General features: G+C 39.2%; 2 protein-coding genes across 6 annotated transcripts in view; both read right to left on the bottom strand.

The window, feature by feature from the left end:
• Positions 1-9545, bottom strand: part of TRUB1 (TruB pseudouridine synthase family member 1) — a gene marked incomplete at its 5' end in the record, with an annotated part of 87446 nt that extends 77901 nt beyond the window's left edge. For all 4 annotated transcript variants that reach the window (XM_082286243.1, XM_082286244.1, XM_082286246.1 and 1 more), the window contains one exon: positions 839-9545. The remainder of the gene's footprint in view (positions 1-838) is intronic.
• A 144-nt stretch (positions 9546-9689) lies between these two features.
• The window catches only part of FHIP2A (FHF complex subunit HOOK interacting protein 2A), a 30570-nt gene continuing 13177 nt past the window's right edge, over positions 9690-27082 (bottom strand). Inside the window, exons 6-18 of one of the 2 annotated variants that reach the window (XM_082286242.1) lie at positions 24709-24747; positions 22667-22960; positions 21605-21801; positions 20293-20407; positions 20111-20187; positions 19814-20006; positions 18407-18576; positions 17437-17580; positions 15640-15730; positions 13826-13969; positions 11137-11277; positions 10255-10358; positions 9690-10165 (exon numbers count right to left, since the gene is read on the bottom strand). In XM_082286242.1, the coding sequence (XP_082142368.1) occupies positions 10060-10165; positions 10255-10358; positions 11137-11277; positions 13826-13969; positions 15640-15730; positions 17437-17580; positions 18407-18576; positions 19814-20006; positions 20111-20187; positions 20293-20407; positions 21605-21801; positions 22667-22960; positions 24709-24747 (1815 nt within the window). In that variant the 3' untranslated portion in view covers positions 9690-10059. The remainder of the gene's footprint in view (positions 10166-10254; positions 10359-11136; positions 11278-13825; positions 13970-15639; positions 15731-17436; positions 17581-18406; positions 18577-19813; positions 20007-20110; positions 20188-20292; positions 20408-21604; positions 21802-22666; positions 22961-24708; positions 24748-27082) is intronic. The other variant, XM_082286241.1, reaches the window with a different exon arrangement.

Raw genomic sequence — 27082 nt, 5'->3', positions numbered from 1 at the left:
GCTTTTCCACAGCATGGAGTGTATCAGGATCAAAACCAACAACAAAACAGATGACATTTTTCCAGAAGATAGAAGTATCTGTCCCTGCTTTGCCAGAGTCTTCTCCCTGGCAGCAGGAGACTAAACTTTTCCTGGTGCATTTGATCCTCTTACCTCCTATACCTCTAGTCTGTTCCAGGAGCCACTACCAGCCCAGATATAATTATCACAGAAAGAAGCAGCTTTGTCTAGGCACAAAAAATTTCAATGCTAATAATAAAACAGTTAAAAGTGCTCTTCCTACTTTTCCCCCCATTTTCTGATGTTGTGGTCCTTTTCCCTGCTCCTCAGGGCTATGCAGTCCGGGCTGTCATGGTGGTGGTGGTGCTGAAGGTCACTGGTGTCTTTCACTGGGGAGCCTTTCCCCAGGACTGTGATGATCATGGTGATAGTTTTGTCTCAGTCTAACACCCATTTGGGTTCATTGATACGTTTGCTATCCCATTTCATACCTTGCAAACTCAGCACTAAACTTATGGCCCATTACTTATGATGGCAATACAATACAACAGAGATACATGGCTACATTATTACGCTATTTTAAAGTTTCTCATTTGTTTCTCATCCAACTCAGACCCTGCTAATACATTGCTCAAGGTAGGGGATCAGCAGAACATCAGGAGTTAACTTAATGAAAGCCAGCTCATTCCATACTGCACTCGGGATTGGTGTCTCCTTGGCTGTTTATAAAATTCCATGGAGCATCTGGAATAAATGGTACTGAATACAAAGCTATAAATAGGTTAATCAGGTGGAATCTTCAGCTGCTGAAATAGTAGAGTTACACAATTATACTGACCTTGGCTCATTATGGTGCAAGTTTTCATTATCAAATTTCAGTTCCAACCCGGAGAACTTCTCTGTCTGGCATCTGGGTCAGTTTGCTCTTGTAGTCCACACTTTTCCACTGATGTAATAAACGAGGCCAATGTTGGAGCAATTTGTTAGTGGCTTGTTCATATAGTCACAGAAAGTTTATCTAGAAAACTGAGTCAAGACTAAAAAGTCAAGCCCCTTCCACCAAACAGTTAATACCTGAAGAGCTGAAAAAATGAATTTCACCTATACAGCTCGCACTTTAAAAATGTAAATTAAGTCTATACATGTAATTCTTCTGTGACAGCTTCCTCTATTAACAGACTAAGTCATCCATCTGTCACAGTAAGAAAAAAACCTATTTGCCACTCAAAACCACAAACTCAACAAAATTGCTCAGAATACTCAGCATCACCTCAGTGCATGGTTAGTAAGCAAACTGCTTAAAAAGAACTAAACAATTGGCAGCACCAGACAGTGATGAGGGCTAAAGAGCAAAATGTGCCTTGAAACGGCATCAACTGCTGCAGATGCTGGCTGGGATTATTAGCATGGCATTATTTACAGTTCCCACAACTTTGCTTCTTCCCAGAACAAAATGAAATATAAAAATAATGGTTTTCAGGATAAGTATATATATGTCGTAATCCCAAAGTATCCATCATGATATATTTCCATCTTCTACCCCAGAAGTAAAAGGTAGAAACTTTTTATATTGCAACTTTCCCCTCTTAGACAAGACCAGCCAGAACAGTCCTTGCCAGAATCTCACTTGAGAGACATAAACTGAAGAGAGAGGAAGCCATGGGCCTGTCCCACTGGTGACCAGATCACATTTAATCACATCAAGGCATCTATTTTTTCATCATTCTGCTTGGTTGATATTTAGAAACAAAAAGGCAACCCCATTTTTGAAATTTGGCAATTAGAATTATATTAGTAGATCAAATTGACATTTGGAATTAATTATAAAAGGGGGAAAAAGGGGTTGTGCTCCCTCTTGGTCTTTTAGGATGTAAAGATACAGTGTGATAAGCATATTTGCCATCTTGGAAATATCACGGTTTATTGTGATTTATTGGCTGCTATTAAACCAACTCCTTATTTAATGACCTAAGTTGAGATCATGGCTCCAGAGAAGAAGACATTTAACATATATATATAAATAGCATGAAACTGCTCACACAATTTTGATGCATGATTTAGCCAGTATTACTACTACTTTTCCTAAGTTTTGGCGAAAAGTCAGGGAACAGCAGAGTTCTAAGCTGTTAATGGAAGGTCTTCTTTACCAACAGCAAAGCAGCTTTCTGGTGGATGGCTCTGAGAGGGCAACACTTCAGTTATACTGGCTGGAGTATGTATCATATATGATCCTAGTAAGTTTTTGCCAATGTAAATGAGGATGGGTGTGTGTTATTTCCATTCCAAGTTCTTCAGGCTTCGGTTCCTTAGTAATTTGTGTTTGATTGTTGGAACAAAGAAACAGCATAAAATAGAAAATTTTTGAGCAATTGGAAATATTATAGATATGAAATATGTATTTACATCTATAATATATATGAAATACATCATATAAATATATATGAAATATGTTTCTTCTCTCACTGGTTTATCTTTACATCCATGGTAACTCTTTAAAATGCCCTCTGAGGGTTACAAACTGTTGTATTTTCCTTGGTCCCAGACAAGTTGTCCCACACATGCCAGTGCTGATCCAGGTCCTGTTCCTGTGCTGAGCTGGTACCAAACACAGCTGTTGGGAAGCTCAGAACTGCTCCCAGGTCAGTAGAAGACTCCTGTTTAGGTGTCTTTCTTTTAAACATGTCCAGGCTATCCAGTTTTCTTCAGTAACCGCTTTTTTCTTAATTTTCATTCCTTTTTTTCCTTCTGAAAAAGACATTATCAGAAATGCCAAGACGAGTTTGCAAAGCAGAGTGAAAACTGTGTGCATTTCTAGTGACAGCAAAACTTCCATCGATTTCAGTGTGTCCAGGTTTTCCTTCTGACCACTCCACCACGTTTGCTACGCAGATGGGATTTCCGCCTGTACAGATCCTGCAGCTGGACCTGGGCGGGCAGAAACAGCTCTGATTTTATCCATGCTGTCCACAACCCTTCCTGCCTGCTGAGCTGCACAAACTGCTGACTACTGAATCCTCAAGGTGAAGGACAAGACAAAAAACGTTTTCAGATTTGAAAGGATGGAATTAACAAGGCAGGAGAATGTGAGTCTAAAAGCCAGGATAAACAATACAAAGATTTCTTTTCCCTTTCAGGAAGCTGAAAGGAAAATTGTCTGGAAATGTGCAGTGTTGATGGACAGCCTGCTAACAATAAAAATAGGAGTCTCTGAAAACGCTAGGAAATAAAAATTCATGACCCAAATTAAGAAATACGAACTTGACAGGTGCTTCCTGTGGATGTGGAGATGAGGGAAGTAGAAGTGGGTTTCTCAAGTAAAGGATAATGACGAGGCACAGAACAGGTAATTTGTTTCTCCTCTCCAAGGCAGCTCAGCATGGGGCGATCCTGCCCCGCTAATCAAGGCGTGCCCCTGCTGCGTGCGATGGGTGCTGCATCTGCAGAGGGGCTGTTGTGTGAGTGGCAGTCGGAAAAGCTGAAAATTTCTTTCCTCAGATTGCAGCAACTTCCCTCATTTACAGGAGATGCTCAAGTGGATCAGTCCACCTCCCTGCTTTCTAGCAGAACAACCCCAAGTTATGCTGGAGTTGTTCATTAGCTGGGAGTCTGAGGATGTAAATATGTGTTTGCCTCACCTCCTCACCAACACAGGCTGGTTCCCTTGTGAAACATTCCATGTTTTGTCCAGTCTGGCTTTAAAAGTGTGAGGTTACAGGCTCCTTCCACTTCTGGTCTAGCAACATTCAAGGTCAGGAAGTTTTCACTGACAATGAATTTCAGTTTGCCTCAATGATATTACTTCATTCATAATTGCATTCTCATAAATTAAGGTTTCATAATTCTTTCAGTCTTGCTGCTTAGGTCTTCCAAATCTTTTTATTGGGAACTAATGTTCCTCTAACCCTAAGCCATAATTTAACTATGCCAAACTTAGTTATCTCTGTTGCTCTCCTCTCTAAAATAAGATCTTTTGCTATTTTCTGCAGAACTTCCTGTATCCTGTATCTTGTTACATGTATTACACAGCACAAAGACTTACATTTTAACCTGCTTCATCTCTCCAAGCTGAAATTGGGATCCTACACACCTTCAAACATGTAACACAAATGTCACATTTCTGCCATGCTCAGGGCAAACTGCTGAAGCAGGTTTATCCTCACTGTCTAGGGCTCCCTGTGGAGGATCCCCTCCCTCTTTTCAGAAGAGAACCATTCACTTTAGAAAATGAGTTTCACCTTTTTGAAAATTAAGGTGATTAAGAGAATATGTTCCTACAACCTAGCACAGAATCAGGGTTCTCTCTTTCATGTGTTTCCTTATTTTTTAGCCTGTAAAGTGTATTACCAGAGGAAGGGGACACCATACAACCCCCTACTGAGTTATGATGCTGTAGAGCAGAAAGGCAAAGCCAATGAGGTGTGTCTACTTCTTCTGTCGAAGTTACAAGACACTGGCAAAGTTGTGAGTTTTCCACAGCACTGCTGTGGCAATTTTATACCAGCAGCAGCATTAACTGTAATAACCAACAGGAGTTCAATGAAGCATAGTTCAGAATGTATGTGCCATCCTAGCAAGGGCAATCAAGTAGCCCAGTGAGATACCATGTGCCAAGGTGCATCTTTTTATCCTCACAGATCTGACTCCAAAGGCAACCAGTCCAAACATGTAAAATTTAAAATTTCACACTCTCTTTTTTTGGCATTCCCAAGAAGCTTATGACACCTGACCATTTTAATCCACCATATGCTTCACTTGATTCCTGAATTGCTCCATAGTTCTTTCTCTCACCATTCAAAGGGAACCTTGGCTGATAAAGGATGCACCAGGAACACAGTTTAGGCTGAAAGGGCTCATACAACCTGGGATAGAGTCACTTCACTGAGCAATAATCCACTTTAATCCAAATGGATCACATACCAAGCCAGCAAAATCCTTGAGGCTTCGACAGCACCAGTTCTGCTGATATTTAACGGTTAACAAAGTCAGTAGATCCTGTGCTACTTGTATCTACACTGAGAATCTGTACAATGAGTTAATGAATATGAACTAGAGACCACACACTGATAGCACTCTTTTTTTTTCCCCCAACAGGACACAGACCCCCAAAATATTGTATGAGAATTTAAGTGCCGTAAGATAACCATGCTTCAGTAACTCAGTCATTTCAAGAATATCAGAGAAAAATACAAGAAGATGCAAAACGTTCCATTTTGATACAACTTCCTCACTGCTTGAGAAAGCAAAGTCTCCCTAAATCTCTGAATGCCTCATGCAGACACAGCAGATAAATGATCTGGGGTGGGAGATGACAATCTCTGAGACCCAAGAGGATGGGAGAAAGATGCAGCGAGCTATAACGAAAGCTGTCAAGTGCATCATCTTGCTGTAGCACTGTTCCTGTTAAAGATCTAAGAGCACTTGCAGATGTTAAATGCCGAAGAGGAACAGCTTAACATCCAAGTGCAGCCCTCAGTGGGGATCCTACAGAGCAAAAAAGGATTTTTAAAAGGCTCATGAAAACTAGAAGGAAACCAAAAGTAGAAAAAACACACAATATACACAATTTAAAAGTATATAAAAACATATATAAACTCCTGTTTATAAAAGCCTTCCTCAAAGGCCCTGAAGGAAGAAATGATGCTCAGTCACCCCTATGACATTTACCTCCAACAAACCAATGTTGTGACTGATACACTGCACTCTAATGCAATAAAAAACCAAGACCTTGACCAGCTGCAGCCTTTCTGGAAAGGTATCAGGACTCCCAGGAAAGAGCAGATCTGTGCCCACGATGGCTCCATCCTGCCCATTTCCCTAGGCTTCCCATTTTCCTGGGCAAGAGCAGGCTGATTCACTCCAAGCCCTGCACAGCACAGTACAGGAAGCATGTTTATCCCAGAAGATGCTGTAGTGACAGACTCAAAATAAATGAGGACTTCAGGATCAAAGGCACGATGTAAAATCTTAGAACATTTTCTGTCTCAAGGTCACCCATACAAAAATTATTACGGATTCTGTAATAATAGAAGCAGTCGCTTCACTGAAATTAATTTATTTTGAGAATATCCCTTTTAATCCTCCATGCATTTTTTAGCACAAAAAGTTGAGTTTTATCACAACCTCCTTCATAAAACTTAGTATTGTATGTCTGGTAATGTAGCTGTTTCAACAATTCCTCATTGGAAATTCCCACATCTGTGAAACCTTGGCAACACTGTTAGTAAGTGACCTACACAAAGTTTAATAGAAAATTTTTACTGAATATCCTCTGTTTAATGTAAACAAGGCAGGAGGCAAAACAAGGAGTATATATTTTATATAATTACACTATTTTACAGGGCACAGAAAGCATTGAGGACATGGTTTGAAAACCCTGTACGATATGCAATATCAGATATGGATTTTCCATATAGCCCCAGGTCTACTCCAGGACCCTTCAATCTTACCAAGTACTTTGAGTTAGTATTTTTCCTAGCAAGACAAAGAGCACTAATAAAATGTCACCTGTGAGACTGCACAGCAGGTTATGGTAGAAATTACCATGCATTTACAAAGCCATTCCATGATTACTTGTGCCCTGTAAAATGAAGTGTGGCAATCTTTACACTAATCATAGTGTAAGCAAGCTCGGGATTCTGGTCCTTTTTTATATATATATATATATATGTATATATATACATAGGTGATGTACAACCAGACTCAAGCTGTGCATCAAATCACAGCTTTTATATTGCACAGACAAATATATAGTAAGAACATGGCACAGACAGGATCTGAATACCAGGAATATTACAGTCATATGAGAAACTAAGGACAAACTTGTTCTACCAGAGCTAGCACATGGCTTATTACAAAATTTTCTAAATCAGTCTAAATCAAATACATACTCTAAATGAAAAAAAAACATTAAAAAATGCTTCTATTTACACACATGTGCATCAAGATTAAAATGTGGTTTGGATCTGCTTTTTGAAATAAAAATTTTTCTAGTATCCCATCTCAAGTATTTCAGTCTAATCCCAGCGGCCCCATTCTCTAAGGTGATGAGCCCTTGCCTTTTCCTTCTGACATCTGGAGGATCTGTTAAGCCATGAACTCTTCAGGCCATGTATTTTCTCAGGTGTCCCTCCTGGGTAATAAATAGCCACATACAAACACACGCACACAGAAACAAAAAGGGCTCCTCAATGACATGCATAGATCAAAAGGTGAAAACATGGACCTGAACTAACTTCTAATCATTAAAAAAAAAAAAAAAAAGTGCATGAAAAATATCACCACAAAAAATAATTCAATGAGTTCCATCTCTTAAGAAAGATTAAATCACTTTTACAAAAATAAAGGTCATTGTCATCAGGTATGGTCATTAAGGGTTTGTAGGCAGCACTCACAAAAGCAGTTTAGGCTAAAGCAACTTTAAGGATTGCTTCACTTGTGTGAGGATGGATCCATGGCTTCTAAATTCATCAACTAAATAACATCTGGTTTGCAAGAACATCACCAATGTCACTGGAGACTGAACAATCATTGCCTGAATTTAAGAGTGATTATAGTTCTATCTACTTATTTTTCTCATGGACAAGCTTAAGGAGCTGTGTTTGCAGCTCTGCAGTGTTTTGCATTAAAACAGCACAGAGGCTGCAGCCTTTCAGTGTAATGAGCTCAGGTATCAGTGAAAACAGCAAAACAAAGGAGGTGATGCTAATGCTTTCCTTGGAGATCAGGCAACTCTTGAATGGCTTTATCAATTCTTAAATTACTTGGAATGCTCTTGCAAGTTTTGTTTAACATTTCTCTCACTTTCATTTATAGTAGTATTATCACTTCCAGTTTCCACTGAAATTGGGACATTAAAAATATTCTGGAGCATATGCTTTAAAAAAAAATAAATAAAATAGACAATTTGAGGAAAAAGTAATTAAGCTCAAGCAAAACCAACAAAGACCCAAAGTCAGTAAAGCATCAGCATTTCTGCTCGACAGCTTAACTTTGTTTATGTAGAAGATTGTGATTTAAGGAAAAATACTTGAAATTAAGCTTATGTTTAACTGTTTTGCTGAATTGGGACCTTATAAATAATAAATGTATGTATTGAACATCACTCTGCATAGACATCAACATGTTCTAAACGGTGTGTCAGGTATTAAGGAAGCTTCTAACGTGGACTGTCTGCAATACAGGTCACTAAAAATGACTTGCTACATTCCAGGTATGTTTCTAAAGAAGAAAGATGAACTATGTGTATTTTTTTCAAACTTTATCCTACTACGCTACTTGGACCTGAAAACACTTTGGAGCTAAATTCAGAAAAAAACCCTCAAACAGGTGAAGAAGTAAAACGTGCTTCTGTTTGCCAGAGAAATGCAACACTTTTGTAAAAAGTGTCCCAGTACAGGGAGAGACTGAATACAGGTTTTACCTGCCAAAATGTTTCCCCAGTTCCAGAACTGCTTTCTCCAGATGAACCTGTACTGGAAGCTTTTACAGCAGGATGCTCTTCACTGGTGACAAGAATAAATTTAGCCCATTAACTGTGACTCTGGTCTAATTAACCTGCTAACTTAGAAGGCCACTTAACATCCAGCTTCCATAAATATTAAAAAACAAGACCTCAAAGGCATGAATAGAGAGCAGAATCTGATTCGAGGTACAGTCATGTAAATCCAGAAAAATTCTAGTGACTGAATAAATTAGTCCGTGTTTGTATGTTAGCAGTGACATCTGAAATGGGCATTAGCTGTGCAAACAGGGGGGCAGGAAAGACAAACGAGGAAAGACAATGTAAACTGAAGGAGCTGAGCTCTACCTTGCCTTGTTCAAAGGAGAGGAAAGAGGTGCTACCCATGAGCGTGGAGAGCAGGACAGGTCACTGGGTGTGACTGCAAGGTCCAGCACAGCCACCTGCCAGTGCACAGGGTGCTGGCAGTGAGGATCCTCTGCAGGGCAGAAGCAAGGCACTCTGCAGTCGCTCTGCCTGCAATGCCAACACCTGCCCTGGCTGATGGCATTCATATGGAAAAGGAGTCACTGAAAGGGGCTCCTGCATCCCAGCACTGTGAAAAGCAGGTGTGAGTTTTGGTCCTATGTAAGTTATCAATATTTTAACTGAGTTGCCATCACTGTGATGGTTAGATAAGCAATAAAAATCTCTCTCAAAATAACAGAATGTTAATGCTGCCGATTTTCAAGGCACAAAAGATTCTTAAACCAATTCAGACTAACACCAATTCAAAAGAAATTAAAAATACTGTTTCAGCAACAACTACTGATGACCTATAATTAACCCATAACGTAAAGGTGACATGAGTCAAACAACGGGAGTTCCCACGTAAAAAGCTAAAGCAAATCTAGTTACACAGATGACCTGGAGATCAATCACTTGGAATGACAGAGACAAACATGCTACAGACATGTACACTTCAGATGTATTTGTTATGGATGTGATGCCGAATCAGGATTGATTTCTTTAGTATTGATTTTAGACTAATATATCTCTTGGAGTAATCCACTGAGGAATCAAGCTCAGAGTTGTACTTAAGATCTACCAAAAGCAAAATGATCCTCATTGACATATTCTGTTGTATATGCATTGGTGGATTCTTCATTTTTAGTACCACACATTGCAACTATAGGTGTGTTTTTCTTTCATATATCCAACTGAAAAGAAAAAGAATTAAGACATAAAAATGTTATAAAATTAATTTGCTTTTTAAAAAGTAGTATGGTCAGGAAGAGCAAATTGGTGCATGTGAGCCCCAGGACATACAAGAGCCCAAACTCTCTAAACATTGTCATCAGAATAACCAAGGTCTGATGTCTGTGGTTCTTCATGCAGCTTTTGCAGCTCTTCACACAGTGGCTAGGAATGCTGTGTATTGGTTTCTCCCCAAATGCCTTTGCTCATATTCCAACTCCATTTGCAATCTCGACATCTGGTGAAAGGAACTTCCAAACATCCCCTGCCACTTTGCCAGGAGGCACCACCTTCTCTCTGGGTGTTATCAGTGGTCCTCTGGCCGAGGCCAGCCCGGAGCCGGGGGTGGCTCGGCCCGGGGCTGCTCAGGGCGTGGCTGAGGCGTGGTACTTCACAAAGGCGATCGCCGCCAGCTCCTTGCAGAACTCCTCCAGCACAATCACGCCCTCTAGTAACGTCATGTGGTCAATACTGGGACAGGGAGAAAAATGCAGGCAATCAGGACTGGCACACACAAACCCAGCCACGCGTCCTGGAGAACGTGCAATGCGTTTACTCACATGGGCCCTTCCGGCTCCAAGCCCAGCAGGCGTTTTCTGACCAGCAGAAGTTTGGGAGTGAAATCTGGGATGCGTTGGATTCTAACCATGAGGTCCCCGACGACCTGTAAAGCCCAGGCCATCAACACACAAAGTTAACACCTGTGCAGAGCGCCTGGCAGCAAGGTGCAGTGGCAGCTTCAGTGCCCAGGGACAGACCCACTTCAGCATCCTTGCAGGCTCAAAGAACAACCTGCAGAGAGGCTGCTCTGCCCAAAAAGAGGGTGAGGAGGTGCAGAAAGTAAAGAAATATAAAAGCCTTACTTGCTCTTGTCACAAGTTACTTTAATTATGTCAGTAATTAATTTGTCTTATTAAATGCTGACACAGGCAATTGACTAGTGAATTCCTGGGCCTGGGGAAAGCACGTGGGGAGATAGTGAAGACTGTATTTTAGAACAGGGAGGGCTGCTGGGAGAAAGGGAGCCAAGCCCTCTGTTACTGTTGGGCAAGCATCATTAACAGGCTCCTGACCAGCTTAGTAACAGCTGGTGCGTGGGGAAAGCGAGCGATTCTGACTGAGGACACTGCAGTGTGACAGGCACCCAGCCAGCACTTCTAGCACGCAGGTCTGGCAGGAAGAGATGGAACTGGAGAGGAAGGGGACTTCTGATAAATCCAGAACTTAATTGTCAAGAACAGCCCTCATTAGAAAAAAAAAAAGAGCATGAGCAGAGATACCATCTAGGCCCAATCTTGATTCAAAATCAGGACTTCCAATGCTTTCAATGACAAACATTTACCAACTTAAACTACCCAGCAACTACTACCACTAACTACAAAGTTATTAAATATATTACTGCTGTACAGCCATGTGTAATTAGTAATGGTGTGTTTACTCACCCTGACAATCACAGAGAAGAGAGATTTGCAGCCAGAGGCGAGGTTGACGTAAGGATCCAAAAGGTATTCATGTATATGAGGATGGGGAAACAGGGACAGTTTGGATAACACTGACGTAACTTGCAAATTTACATCATAGGGCTGCAAAAGGAGGGAAACAGTGCTTAGTTATTTTCATGCTGGCTTCTTTTCATCCACCTCATCTTTATTTAACTACTAGAACCTTATACACAGGGTTATGAATAAATAAAGATAAAAATGTTATATTAGAAGACAGGCCCAACCTCTGCTTTTCACAGCAGCAGTGCTGTGAATATCGCAGTTGAGCATTAGATGTTATTATCTGCATCGCTGCTACAACCACTTGAAGCTTTTGCACACTTGTTTATTGCAGGGTAAGTCCTCTTCCCGTAAAACAGTTCTTCAGCTAAAGAAATAGCATGGAATCAGCCTAGATTAAACATCTGCTTGCTTCTCCTGGGAAACTGTAAAGTGTACGAGCTCAGGAAATTGCCAGAGACAAATCCATGTTTACAGCTAACACGTTATTTCTCTTCTCCTTTATTTTTTTCTGGGAAAGAACCGTTGCAGAAGGCTTGGCCGTCTTGTGGCAGCAACCTACAGGAGATAGGACCAGTCCTGGAGTGGGAAAGCAGCAGGAAATTCTGAGCTTCTTGTCTACCTCCCTTCCCCAAATTAACTAAATGGGAGAGGCAACACTGTCAGATGCTGGAAAATGCTTATCTGTCATAGGGAATAAAATAGTACCTGATCCTCTCAGAAAAAAATAGTGCCTAGTTTAAAAGATTTGCTCATTCTAGTAAGAAACTTATTTCCATAAAAGCAAGCATTTTCACCATGGCTTCTTCATGTTCCAAAACTTTTTTTCCATCTTTGATTTTCTCGTCTTTCAGAGAAAACAAGCTGACATTTTAATTCTTCAGCTCAGAATTTGCAAACGAGTAGAATTTCCTTCCATTTCTTCAACGGCAGAACAGACTAGGTTGACAACACAGGGACAGACATTCCTTTGCTACACCTCTTGTTGATCTAAGTGGATTACAGGACCCTCATTCAACCTCTAACTGCATATTGGCAGTAACACTCACTGGCATAATCACACCTAAAAGAGGAGGATTTAATGACCTCAAATTCTCATCTTTATGCTCTCAAGTTAGCATCCCACTGAAGAATTAGGGAACAGAATCTTCCCCTTTTCAGGTCTGGAAGATTTGGGTTAATTCAGCCTCAGATTAAGACAGATATATTTAGCCATGTCTGTATGTCTAAGCTCTCATTAGCTGACTCAACAGAGATCTGACACTTGATACACCTGCCCACACACAAACATCTCCTGCCATCTCAGATGCTCCCAAGCATCTGCTGGTCTCTTGATGGTTCCACAGAGGGTGGATTCTGCAAGATCTGTGTTGGAAACACAAACTTCTGGGAATATCCTGGGCATCGCAAAAATGGCAACAAATACCTGAGCTCAAGCACCTGAGTCAGGCTTTCACACAGTCCAGGAAACAGAGCTGGTAATTCACTCTGCACTAAAAGAGACACCTGCTTGCCTGTCAGCCTAGGAGCCCCAGGGACTACTAGGGCTGCTCTGACTAAATTTCCACTGACTACATGTGTACACATAAGTAATATTTAGGTATCTTATTCTTGAATTTGTTACCACACACTGTTGCATTGCAAAGTTGCCTCATAAATCTTTTGAAATGAAAGCACTTATTTCTTCCAGTCAGTGGAAGTTATTTCTGTACTTGGCACTCCAGCAATAGATTCATCCCAATCTCCTAACAAATGAAGCTTTCAGCCCCTGGACCACAGACGTTACAGGTAAAAGAGATCACTACATTTTGAGTTATTATAGCAGAGCTACTCTGCAGAGAGACAAAAATTCCTTCCATAAATCCATTCACTGCCTACCTAGCTGCACTGCAGGAGAAGGTCTTTAGAGCTGTTTGAGTCAGCCAATTCATTAGGAAGCTTTGAAGGCATGAGCATTATCTGGTGTTCACAAGAGGAGAAGGAAACAAAGGAGTAACACGTGCTGCATTGTTCAGACAGATAGCTGTTGTGATTCCAACTAATTGAGAGCATTAAAGAAAGCTGCTTCTTCACACAGAGCTTTTATTTCTGTCCATATGTCAGCAGACTCAGTAAAATGGCCCCATATCAGATAAATCCTAAAAAAATTCGCTGTAGCTAAAAAGATTAAACCCAGAAAATTTTACAGTTCAGGAAATTAAAAAAAATTCTTAGGGTACAGTCAGTTCTACAGAAATTTGTAATATCAGCAGGAAGAAGAAGGTAGTGTCTAGTACCTGAGGTATTTGAAACCAGTTACTTCACTTGTGTGCCTATCTTCTGTCAGAAACGAGGTTAGTGAGAGCTACCACCTCTGCAAAGCCTTCTGATATCACAGATTCATATCAGAATGTTCCCAGGAACACTCACAGAGCTGACCTAGAGGCTACTCCTGGCTTCCTGCACATGTTCCCAGTGCATTTATTTGTGCAAGTGGCTCTTGTCCTGCTTATGACCAGGAAATGGGACATTGCACAATAATATGATACTACACTAGAAAGTGATGGGAATCCCCAGGACCTGATGGAGATCAGCTCTTTACAAGTGATAAAAGTATCAGAAATGGAATTCTTAACTTGTTTTTTCTTACCTGATCAAGAATCCTGCCCATTCTTTCAAACAGGACTTTGAGGAAGTGTCCTTCAAAAAATGACGCTTCTAAATTGCACTTTTCCAAAGGTCTGGGAGATCCGGGCCACTCCCACCGCAAGCAAATGACACAATAATCCCGGAACTACAAAAAAGTCATGAGGAAAACAGACTTTAATCTCCATGGAACCCTTTTCATTTCCTCTGACAGTCCATACACCTTAAAACCATAATCCGTACCTAAATGATCAATCTATGCTCAGAAAGATCAGTCATTCTAGAGTAAACACTATCAGTGAAAACACTATCAGCAGGCACCTCATTTTCCTGGGGACGTTCCTGCTACTAGGGTAGTTTGAGAAACAGTGAGTGGAGAACAGAGCTCCCAAAAAGCAGCTGGGGCCAAAACACAAAGCAAAGCCAACACTACACATCTGAATCAGGGTTCTTCTGAAGCAGGAATTGCATTCTTATACATCTTCTTGAGAGTACATTAACATACTTCCACTGCATTATGTGTAGGTGATCTTGCTATCCAAACCATTCTGCTTCCTAATTCCCAGGACAGGAAGGGCACGTGTATATGTAGAACATACAAACTGAAAGCGTTTCAGGGCTTCCTCTTCCCTCTCTTTGTTTCCTAACACCCCTGGCTTTCTCTACCTTGCCCTGTATTTGCTGTGTGCTGCCTGATGTCTCACTTGCAAGGAATTACACCTTGAAAGGAGCACAAATTACAGCAGAGAAAATAAGGAACACAGGAAGAAACAGAAGCAAAAGAAAACAAACTAAGAAATTCTGCATTGATTGTAGCTTACTTGCTTGTGCAGGCTTCCAGGAATAGAACTAAGGAAACAGAACAGCTATTTGGATGTAATAACAGCAACAGGCAGGGCTACTCTTAGGGGGGAAATATTTTAACAGTAGCCATATCATCGTCAGGAAGTGACAGAAACCAATTCTGCTCTCTAATAACTCCCAGTACACTCTTTTTCCCAAGGCATAAAAGAAAGACAAAGATGATAAGTGGTTTCTAGCATCCAAGAATAGAACATAGGGGAATTTTACATCAACCTTTGTTTCCTTATTCTCTATTTTCTATTCCCTTTCTTTTCAGGTGAGACTACAGATGAAGCAGCAGCTGATAACGTAATTCTGAGGTTATGGAATTTTTGAATTACCTACTAAGTATAGCTCTCAGTTACTCTGCTCCTTTGCATAAATTTTGCTATTCTAGAAAATTCACAGGGTTTCAATAAGAAAGCTGCAAAGAGTGACTGTCCTCTGACCAAGGAAACTTTATGTTTATAAAAGCAAAACTTGCATTTATTTCTAAACAGTAAATCATAAAGCTTTCCCTGCCTACCCAACCTCCCAACTTCAAACCTGAATGCCTTAGGCTGTGCATTCACTGTGATGAGCCTTTATTTGCAAAGTCCCAGATTGCATAACTCCTATGCAGCATTTTAATTTCTCTTTAGTTCTTTCAAACAGCTTGGCAGGCAATTCTCCAAGAGAATGCAGATAAATGCAGAAGCAAATTAAGAATCTATCTGCAGTTCAGGTTTTCTCTCACTGTATTTGTTATATGAATATTAATGCATTTAATGTCATCCATTATTCCCACCAGAGCAATACAAGGTGAATTCATCATTGAAAGATCTCCAAAGGTAAGTTTTCATTAAAAACGAAAATTGAATTTTCCCATCTTCCATTACCAAAAGATGCATTTAATAGGACTATTTACAGAACCATTTGTATATTCTCACCAGCATTTCAAATTCTCAAGGACAAAGGAAGAGTTCACTGACTTACTTGTCTGTGGGCATCTCTGAGGTAAGTATCATAACCTGTACCCTCCACATGGTATGATGACTTTGCTTCATCAGGTACAAGACAGAGAAAACTGAAGAGAGAAAAAGTACATTAATGACTATATTCCACAGAGCACCAGATCAATATTTTCCCATCATCTGTAACACTGTACACACAATGCTGAACTGTCTGGCCAATTAATCCACGGACTCACCATAACTTTATGTGAAGAACAGAGAACACAAAATCTATTTAAGCCTATCTATTCCAACTGCTGTTTGCAATAAAAAGATGTATTGTTTTTGAGAAGTTTTGTATCTGGCACTAGAGGTAAAGTCATCAGTGGAAGCCTTCTCTGAGAATCAGCAGACAGAATATTCATAAATAGGGAATATTCATAAATAGGTCAAGTATTTGCTAAAGGTCAGACTCCATCTTACTAGAGCTAAAACAAAATATACTTAGGAATAAATGAGCCAAAAGAGAAGAAGAATTACAGTTAACCTACTTCACAGATAGTTTTATTTACTGGTTTGTTGTGGCAAAAAAATGAACATCTAAGACACAGAGGAGTATTTGCATATAAATGTCCCAGTTACAACTATAATTGCCTTTGCCAGGTGTGTAGTCAAATACTCTATGTCCTTATTACTTCACCAATGTCTGACCTAAAATGCATTAGGAAATTCTGAATAATACTAATAACTGTCTTTAAAAACATGTAAATTAAACCCACTGAAATTTCTAGACAGCAAAATAAAACCCAGTCTTTGGAACCTGATTCCAAATTTCAGCCTTCACCATACCCCAAGAACTGCTGGACACTCCTGTAGAATTTACATGCAGAAATATGCAGTAGCTGACTTTTCATGTGGAGCTCATCTTATCTCAAAAAATACAAATTTGCAGAACACTGCAAATCAGAAAACATTTCTATTCCCTGATGGAGATTAAAAGAGGTGAATTTAGGAGAGTGTTCTTTGTGTCTTTGCTCCAAACCACGTCCACCAGAAACTATAAATAGTGATACTGGGGGAAAGAGGGCAAGAAGCGATGATGCCACTCTGTCCTGGCTGTCCTTGGGCTGCTTGCTTCCTTTGGCTAACACCTCTGATTATTTCTGGGCAAGCAGATAGGTCAGCACTGACACACCAGTGCTGCTCTGCTACCAAGTCTTAACAGAGCAAACAGCCCTCGTCCTAATATTAGTTCCTAAGAGAATTACCATCACTAAGTTGCTTAGAGCAGAGCTTGTCCTCTTTGTGATATCCAATTTGCAGTGAGTCCAACAGGCACTGAGGTATGTCACAGGTAACACAGATGCCACGGTTTTCAGGGAACAGAAGGTTATCTCTAGCATGGCATTTATTTACTTTTATTTATGTGTTTAAAGAACTTTGAAGTTCTAAGGAAGTTTGAGGGGTTTTTCCCCTGGAAGGCTTATGGCAAGACTCCCCAGACTTGTCCAGGAAGGTCAAGTCCTGTAACACCATTTTAAGTACAGAAAATATTTCTGCGAAAAGCAACTTTTATAGCCAACAAGGCTTTCATCCTGAATTCTGAGTATTCAACCATTAGCTGCAAAGTTCTTCTGTTTTTCTCATTTATGTTGAATTAATGCAAGTTCTAATCTTTCAGAAGTAGCTTTCTGATAAAATGCCACATAATTTCCTTCTGTGGAGTAATTTTCCCAGCTGGCACAGAATAACATCCATTACAGAGTACACATTTAATTTGCACAGTGTGTGCAGACACCCACACATTCAGACATTTCCTTAAGTCTTTGTTTCTACTCACCTATTTACAATTTTATGAACTTCAGTCTTCCCATCGTTTTTTGGATGTTCTGGACTGACAGGTGGAGAAGCACTGAGCCACTCCTGAGCTGACAATGTGTTATCTGGAGACAGATCAGTAAATAATGGATCTTCCTCCAGATCTCTGTGAAATTACATTAGACAAAAACATAATCATTGACAGAATGTTACGGAAGGCAGGAAAATCTCTGGGTCACAAGGCAGGCTGTTTTCCTTCTCTGAACAACTAGGATGTTTTCCAGAACATTACAATATCCACATTGTATTACCTAATTAATATGCAGAAATACCAACCTTTGCAAATACCCAACAATCTGAACAACAGACTAGACATTTTTGACTTGTACAAAATTACTGCATCAGGTCACTTAAAAACTTCTTAGCTACATTTTTCACACGAGAGCTATACTCCAGGACATATTTAAATTATTCTAGATGACTAAAACAGTTTGTGTGGCCAGTCCTTACCTGTCCTATTGAGTTACAAGAGTCAGACCTAGCATATTTAAAAGGATTTTATGTAGTGCTTCAGAAATATTCTTCCATCAAAAATGACTAGGAACATAAATGTAAGCAAGACACTGAAGTGACTGATTTCAAGAATATTCTCACTTCAAGAATATTATTCATTTTATTGCAATAAAGTATGCATAGATTTCAGCTAGGTAGATGTATAAATAAATTGAGACATGAAGACTTCTGAGTGTCTATTGTTCTGGAAAGAGCTTTGTGGTAATTTTAGATTTTCTGTTCCTGTTCTAAGAGTTTCCATAAGTTGCTGATGTAGGAATTTCTGCATCACTTTACGGATATGGATGAATACATAGAGCACTCAAATGCTCTCCAGGCTCACTTTTCTTTCAATTACTGGTAAAAAAACCCCCATTTTGTTCTAAAAATAAGGATTCAACTTTGCTGTTGTGAAAACTTCCCTTAAAAATGAAACTTACACTGCTCCAGCAATCTGTCCATTCTCTACCACATCTTTATCTTCTTGACAGAGAGGCTTGTATTCCATGTAGTTTCTTTCTTCCAAATTTCTCAGAACCAAATTATAAAGAATGTGCTCATTGGGTTTTTGCAAAAGATGCTCAAACATTCGTAAAGTCATTATGCTGATCTGCAATAGAAAGAGTAAAAGTTCAAGAAACTTATGCACTGCTGCCCTGTGCTTTTTGCCTTTCATCTGCTTTGTCCATCCTAGAACATTGCAAGCACTTATTGACATTATGGAAGGTAACGAAAATCATAAGAAAAATTAGGAAATTGTGATGCTACATGTGGTATAAACATGGATGAAGAGTTCATAAATATTTGAAAATCAATATGGGAATGTATTTTTTTTTCTGTAAAACAAAAACTGTTCTGAAATCTGTCAAAAATGCCAAGAACATACAGAGAACTCAAAATTTAGCTTACTGTTTTACAGTCAGATCCATGCTGGAAGATGGTTATCATTGTGCAAATGAGACACACAATAGGACTTAAAAGTTAGTAATAAACACCCAGAATAAAAGAAAGTAATACTGGGATATTGTGACTAGATCTATAGGCTAAGATTTTTACAGAGAGATGTCATGTAGTCTTTTAAAAGAACACTGACTTGAAGCAATACAAAGAATTTTTCAAGACTGCTTGAGAGTACTTAGCTTTGCAAAGATAACTAATTTACAGAGAAAACTCATTCTGACAGGGTGAGCAGGTAAGCATACTGAAAAAACTGGTATGACAAAGCACAGATCTGTCTTTCAGGCAAGCTTGGTTTCTATTTGAAAAAGTAGAGGGTTGAGGTTGTTTAATGGAAAATGTGAAACAAGCAGCTTCTGAGGAGGGATTTTACTGAAGTAAATTATTTTAACTATGCTTACTGTATGTACAGAGCTTAAAGTTATAACATCATCTTTTAATTGGCATTGCATATATTCTCCAACCACACTTAGTTCATATAAACCCCAAATTTTTATCTGTATTTTATATGATAATATGATATTATATGATAATAAGACAGAATTGACTCAACATGGAAAATAACAGCAACACAATATAAAGCACAAATTAAAACACAATTACAAAAACTCAGTTCATTCTATCTTACAGATTAGCAAGTCTAACTGGATATGCATAGTGAGCATGCAAATTCACCAAAGAATCTTTAGCAAAGTAAAAAGAAATATGCTAAGTGGAGAAAACAGCTTAATTTTCTAAAGGGAATTTGTAAAGCTGGGAGTCAGAATTCTCTTTCTTGGCAAAAAACATTACGTGACACAAATATGAAAAGTCCTCCCGACAGTGTCTTTGCAGACTCTCCACACTCCAGAACTGGCCAGCAGACATTCCTGTATCAGATCACTTCTCACCTCATCAGAAATGTGATCACAGTGCTCGATCAACCTGTGTCGCAATGGGTGCCTGTTGATGTCGGTCAGTGTTTCTGGCTCTCTGTGCTCTCCAAGAATAAAATACACCAGTTCCTGCAGCAGGACATCTGAAGTCACCTGACGAACAATGCGGTGCAATAGTGCAGTTGATGTGAGGATTCCGATCTCTGAACTGAACAAAACATTTTCATATCAGATATGGAGTGGATTTCTGCCCCCAAAAAAATCAGCTTGATTCAGATTCTGTTCTGCTATGTCTTGTAGGATGCTACTCACGTTTGCATCAGCTGAGGTTCCATAACATCAATGAAGAATCGTTCCCGCACAGCTTTTGCCATAGCAACAGCAGTTGTCTGAAACAAAAGTACAAAATGGTGTGTCTCAAATTCAGAAGCTAAGAAACAACTGGAACTACTTATTTGCTGAATATATTTGTATCATCTGAACACATTTCAAACCTTTTGTGCTTCTTTGATGAGCTGATCACAGTAGTCAAACCAAGAAAGAAATGAAATCAATGCTCTTTTCCCTGGAAAAGCAGATGCATCTTCTTTGTGACTATAGGAATCCAAACTAGAGAACACAGAGAAGAAATATTTGTTTAGTCTACAAGTAATTGAAGAATCTTGGACTTCATTCTTATTGAACCTAACAGAATAATTAATGACCTACTTGTAATGAAGGGAACATTAAAAAAGCTTTTCTGCTGGTCTCTATGGATCTGGCAGTGCCATCACTACACAGGTATTCAGGGCACGCTAAAGGATACACAGAATGTACAGCACAGGAACTCTGGTTAAGTGTTTTTGGAGTCAGAAGGGAAAACCAATCACCAAGTCTGTCCTCCCAGGAAACACAGACCACAGAAACTGAATCAGTAACTCCTGTAGTCACAGAACCATAAAATGAAGGCAATTGTTCTTCTCTACTCTGTAAGCGACCTCAGGCAAGTCGACCAAAACCACACAGTGTATACCTGAACTAGACTGAATCTTTCAGAAAGAAACATCTATCTCAATTTAAGGGCTCTAAGGAATAAGAAATACACCACTTTCTTTCTTTGGTAAAAAACTCCAATATTTATTTATCCCACAATTCAAAGTTGTGGGTTTTCCCCTTCTAATTTCAAACTCCAACCACCAGAAATTTTCCTAGGCATTTTGCAAATACCTACTTTTGTCTCCGTACTAACAGATCAGGAGCAATTCCTAATAATGAAAGCAGAGGGGGGAAGACAAATGTTTTAAGAATCTGAATTACAAGCAGTTAAGGTAACAGGCATGTATCTTTTGCTTCATGCTGATGACTTATGCAGTAACTCTTTCCTTCTTCTTTTTTGCTGCAAAAATTTTGCAACAACTGCCTGTTATCAAATGGACCCTTCCTGCCCCCCGCAGCAGTTTACAATGCCCACTGTGTACAGTGAAAAGTTTGCACTTCCTAAATCCGTGACATCTGCATGAGAATATAATCCATGCCTGATACTACAGTGACACCACTACAAACTGCTGACGTAATTCAGTGGAAGAACTTGCCCCCTGAGGAATCTCTGCCAGGGACTGGCAGGCAAACCCGGCCCCATGTCAGAAATCACAGGTACACTGGACACCCGAAGTGAACCACTGTGCTGCAGCTGTATCTCAGCTCTGCCCTCGAGGCTTCAGCATGTGTGGAGGGGAATATTTTAAACACATTATCTACCTATCAAATTAGTTTCAGGGAAAGGTGTAAAGTCACTTTGGGTATTAAATACAAAAATAAAATTCTTACCCCCAGTTAATTGCCTCCACTGTTTCAATGTCTAAGGGATCCAGTGACTGAGGCAAGGCTTTGTAGAGGGTAGCCAGCCTGTCTGTCAACAATTCACATAAACAAGTGCTTTGAGTCAGGCACTTGGCAGCTGCTGGTTCTGGCAAACTCACCAAAAGCATGAGGCCTTCACAGGCCTTCACTGCTATCCGGCCGTCCTGGCAGAAGGGCATGGAAGAATTAATCAGAGGGTGAATGAAGCTCAGTGGAAATCAAGAAGCAAACACCTCCCAAATAAAACCTCTCCATTCCCCCACAGTGAGTGAATGCACTTATTTTTGTTGCCTTTTCAGTCATTAACTCTTGTGAATCTGGATGTCACAAAATAAAGAATCTCACCTGATTTTGTGTCAAATACTAAGAATGCCAGCTGCAACCTTCCAGCTGACAGAACTAAAGCTCTAGGTCAGCTTGAGACCAAGATACTAAATCCTGTAAACTAATCATGTAACAATAACAAGGTACAGTGGTAGACTTGGTTTTCTGCTCTCAGCATTGCTGTAGCAATTACAGGCTTACCCAAACCTCCTCTAAATTTTCTGAAAGAATCTAAGTCTAAATTTGAGGACGAAGCTGGGTAAAACATACAGCAGGCTTTTTAAAAAGAGAACACACCCCTAGAGATAGCCCAGTGCCATTACAAAGAGAGTGCATTTGGTTATGTCAGAACAACTGAAAGTAGTTTTAAAAATAGTCTTTTGTGATATATTTAGCCTTTTGATTATCCTATGTGTCTTTTCTGTGAAACATACAGCACCCTATACAAATGTCTTAAAAAACCCACTTAGATTACCATCAACAAGCTTAGTATTAATTTTCTAAAATAGCATTTTTACTTCAATCTGAATTTGCAAAGAAAATTGCCAATTTACAAAAAGTGCCTGCAAAACCCCTCATTTCACTTTTTATAGGTAAAATACAGTGCATTTATTCACTCCCTCTGCCCACTTCACCCAGCATCCAACTATTTCAGTTTATCACACACTAAGTGGAAAAAACCCCAAAATCCAAAAAACAACTCACAGGACTTTTAGTGAGGTTTAGTAGAGAATTCACTAAATTATAGTCTTGATTTGGACAAGCAGTGGAGGACTCAGGTGGTGATGTGACATTGAGTTCATCCAGACTGAAAGAGAGATCATCTGCTTGTTGTGGGAGCTCATCCTCCTTCTCCATGTGCTCCGCTCCGGCAGCACCGGGCATTTCCTCAGGCTGGCCAGGCTGCCCCGTGTCTGTTGGCAGGGACTCTTGGTCTTTTATCATGTCTTCTGTGATTACACTTGCTGATCCTTGGAAAGCCATTGCTTTTAACTTACTCTGCAAAGCATTTTTTTGAATTATACAGCTGAAATTACTGTTCATCCTGAAGCAGGAGTTTACTAAAAGCATTTTTTATAACATCAACATTTGAAATACTCAAGGCTGGATACAGTCACCATGTAAAACCTAAAGGGCTGTGGGAGCGTGGGTGCTTTATAAACCTAGGACACTTTTAAATCTGCTTAAATTTCTCTTAAGACCTACACATTTTGCTTCAGGGCTGAATATACCATTTACAAAAGGAGAGCAGCTTTTTCTTTCACCGCTGAAGACACATATTCACTTGATTTGCCCACAATTTGATAGAAGTTTTTAATTTACCTTATGGGTGCACCATTAGAACTTAGCATTTATTATAAAACATTCCTTTCTGTGTCAAGGCCTTACATGCATCTAATGTCTGAAACACTATTTCCAGTTGGAATTACACAAGTAAATTAATTCTAAATTTCTTGAGATTTTACCTTCAACAGGAAGGGGAAAGAAACACCTTTTCTGACAGCAGAGTACTCTCAAATTGTGTTTTCTCAGGAAGAAAAAATTGAGTAGATTGAATGGAGAGAAGATAATAGAAGTTAGCACTGGGCACTGGATACTCTAAGAGGTTGCAGAGAACCTTCTCAGAAGCTCCAAATAATCTCTACTTTGCCTGGAAAAAGGCAACCCATCTGTCTTCCCATAAATCTGTCTCCAGAACATAAAAAGACATTTAAATTTGTGCTCTGTGATACCACCAAGAAACTCACAGAAAGGCAAGAATTCAGTGTTCTTCTGGCACAAGCACAGGTGAAGAATACTTTATTGGAATCATAAATTAGAATGCAGCATAAGACATTTCTTTCAAGTGAGAACTGTAGCAAGATTATAAATCCAAACGGTTCCCTTCTCTATGATAACACCAAAATTATTACAAATATATCTCAAGCATTAATAATTTAAAAGACTAACCATTTGGGGTTAATGGGTTTTAGTACAGACAAACCAGCAGGGACTGAGTACATGACAGTCAGGCAGCAAACTGGAGAGCTGCTGGGAACACTTGTTTGAGTGCCGTGCATTCATTGTGGGGAATTGGCACTGAGCATTGTGATACACTCACAGAACCAATTCCCCAGAGGTGCAAACCAGTGGTAAAAGCAGCACATTGCATGCTATAAAATAAGGATGATATCTGAATGCAGTAGAAAAATTACTGCTTCAATATATGTTTATTTTTTTTGACAGTGTAAAAAGCGCAAGGCTGGCAAAGCAACAAAAATGTGTCTGTCTGAACTGACTGTCTGTCCCCAAAGCTTCTACAGTCCTCCAGTATTGTCCCACCTACTACATCAGTACACAGAAATATCTGAATCACAATGGTGATCCTTGCACATAAAGGCTGAAACAGCATTTCAGTCCTGGATTTTACACTGTTGCTGGCACCACTCAAGCAGCAGGCAGGGCTGTTAAAGGGAAAAGCTTTTTTTTTTCCAAAACTGGGGAATATTCTGTAAAACACTCTATTACTTCATGTCTGGATTCTTCTACAATTTGAAAGGCCATTGTTTATTTAGCTAAGGCATTGATGAGAGAACTAACATATATAAATGTATGAATGCCCCTAGAAATGTGTCCACAGCTCATTATTCTTACATTGGCAGGTGACACAAAGCAGTTTGTCCATTGAACAACACACAGGCAGAGTTTTTGTGTGTATTTAAGATTCCTATTGTCTAATCATGCAATTCTGCAGCTCAGCTGCTCACCTGCCTCCTGCAAAGGTGCAAAACAGGATCCTGAATGACCTAATAGAAAAGGTTACATAAAACACATATTGAATGCTTTCTAAACAAAGTACTCGTAGATTCAACATTAACAGAGAGCAGACAATATAAAATTCTGTATTTTCATGATATGTAACCCATCAGTTTCAAAATCTATGGTGGATGATGCCATATCTAAGTTCTGAGGGATTTAAAAGGAGTTCTATGAAAAAAATCAAGTGATATCACAGCTTATGAGAATCTCTACTTAATTTGTGGTGAGAAATAGGAAGTTGATAATTTGCAGTACTGAAAGTGGAAGTGAATAGTGAAACTACTGTTCATTTTATAAAATGAAGGTACAACTTTTTAGCTACTATATTAGAACTTTATTAAGGTCTCAAGAGGAGAAATTGAAGCACAGAGAATTAAGTGTCCCTTTGCACGAAACAATCAGTTGCAAGGAGTCTCTCACCTAAGATGGGATGAGATGAGGGAAGTTTAGCCTAAAATATGCCTGAGTTAGAGGTGGTAAGTCAAATATTACAGTGTATATTCTTTCTCTCTTCACAAGAACTAGGAAAATCAGTTTTAAAAAAAGCATACATTAATGTCAAAATAAAATTAGTACAGGGATTTGAAAGATTTAAAAAAGTAGAATGAAGTTCTTCAAGTTCTTTTTTCCACAACAGACATAACTTGCCAAAGTAATACAGTTATGCCATGTAGCCTTACTGGTTAAGCAATAGAGGTGAAAGATTTTACTAAAATATAATTTTATATCTATATATTTATTCATTTATATATAAAATTTAAGATATAAAAGAGCATTCTATCAATATACTATTTGGTATGGAATCATAGAAAGGAAATTCTCGGTTTGTACACACTCAGTTTTTTATGTTCATAAAATCCTGTATAAACTGATCAGAAACAGCCAAAGAAGGAAGCAAAACTAACAGATACGAACACCCTTTGGAGAGATCCATCTGCATTTCATCTTCTAAGTGTTGGAGATTTGAGAGAGAAATGCCACACAGAATTCTGTAAATTTACCCTTTCATGCATTTGAAACAGTGATCAAGTCACAACAATAGCACCTCTAAGAGGCCAAACGTGAACAACCAGAATATTCAATTCTAATGAAGCACAATTCTGCACCCCACATACCCCATCTGGAAACAACCATCACAAGTTGTGAAGACAAATGCTTTGGGCTACAACATGTAGAATAATGCTGTGAAGGAAACAGGAGCTACAAGAAATGTTTGCTAGCTTGCCTGAACTCCACAGCCAGCATTTTGTGAAACTAGAAATCCTTTTGAAACTTGAAATAACCTGTTTCTCCATGTCTGTTTTTTAATATTGGAATCTTGCTATTTTGGGGAAGAACACTAATAGTGTGGGAAACACTTGTGGTTCTTATGACTGGAGTTCTCAGGTTTGACTGAAAGGGCACTATTTAAGAGTCCTAAACCATATAACTCACACAAACAACACTAAAAGTAATACCAGTTTAGAATTCTACCATATTTTGCATGTAATACATGCAGTATTTTGCTTCTGAGTGCTTCTAATGTTTAAACATTGCCTTTCAATCCTTACACCATTTCTGCTGCTTTTACAACTACAGTGGATACAATGGCAATCAGGATAATTCTTAATTAAGGTAAAAATAAACTCAAGATGGATTCTTTACTACTGACATGCAAATGATAATCACATACCTAATGGAAAATAACATCTTTCTGCAGTTTAGCAGCCTTTACTGTCACAGATCTTGTTTGTGGAAAGCTTGTAAAATATTCCTGAAGGAGTATTTTTCAGCAAAGTATTACATACTCAATCGAGACTGTCACCATAGGAAACAGCGAAGTGGGAGCACAAGGCATTTCTAAATGGACTTATATAAACCAAATTTTTTTTATGCTTCTTCTAAATAGGAACAGAAAGTCAGTCTAGAAACTGTTTATCTTCCCACTCTGATTTCATAATGCCACATGTTAAAGGAGGCAGTAAAGATACTCGACTTTCTTACAGATAGAAGATGGTGTGGTATTGTAGATTGTGAGCTGGCATTGCAGCTACAAACATTTGTCCCACTACCAAATAAGGGCCCAATTCTGCAGAACACTCAGCAGCTTCCAAGGTTTCAGAGCCCCCTGCAATCTGTCTTTTAGTCTTTGTTGGGGTGACAAAAACAACACAAGAAGGCCAAGGTCTCCCTCACACAGTGTTCTACATTGTAATTCATATCCCTACTCTGCAGGCACTTCCACTGCAAAGGAAGAAGACCTTGGGCAGGTGTATTTGTGAGCCCTGAATGAAATTCTAGTGAAAATCAGATGTATAAAGTCTCTGGAAGAAAAAAATTTCC

This window comes from Coloeus monedula, assembly GCF_965178545.1.
Source record: "Coloeus monedula genome assembly, chromosome: 8".
NCBI lineage: Eukaryota > Metazoa > Chordata > Aves > Passeriformes > Corvidae > Coloeus > Coloeus monedula.
Note: the sequence above shows the minus strand (reverse complement) of the source record. Positions and strands in the feature narration are given on the sequence as shown.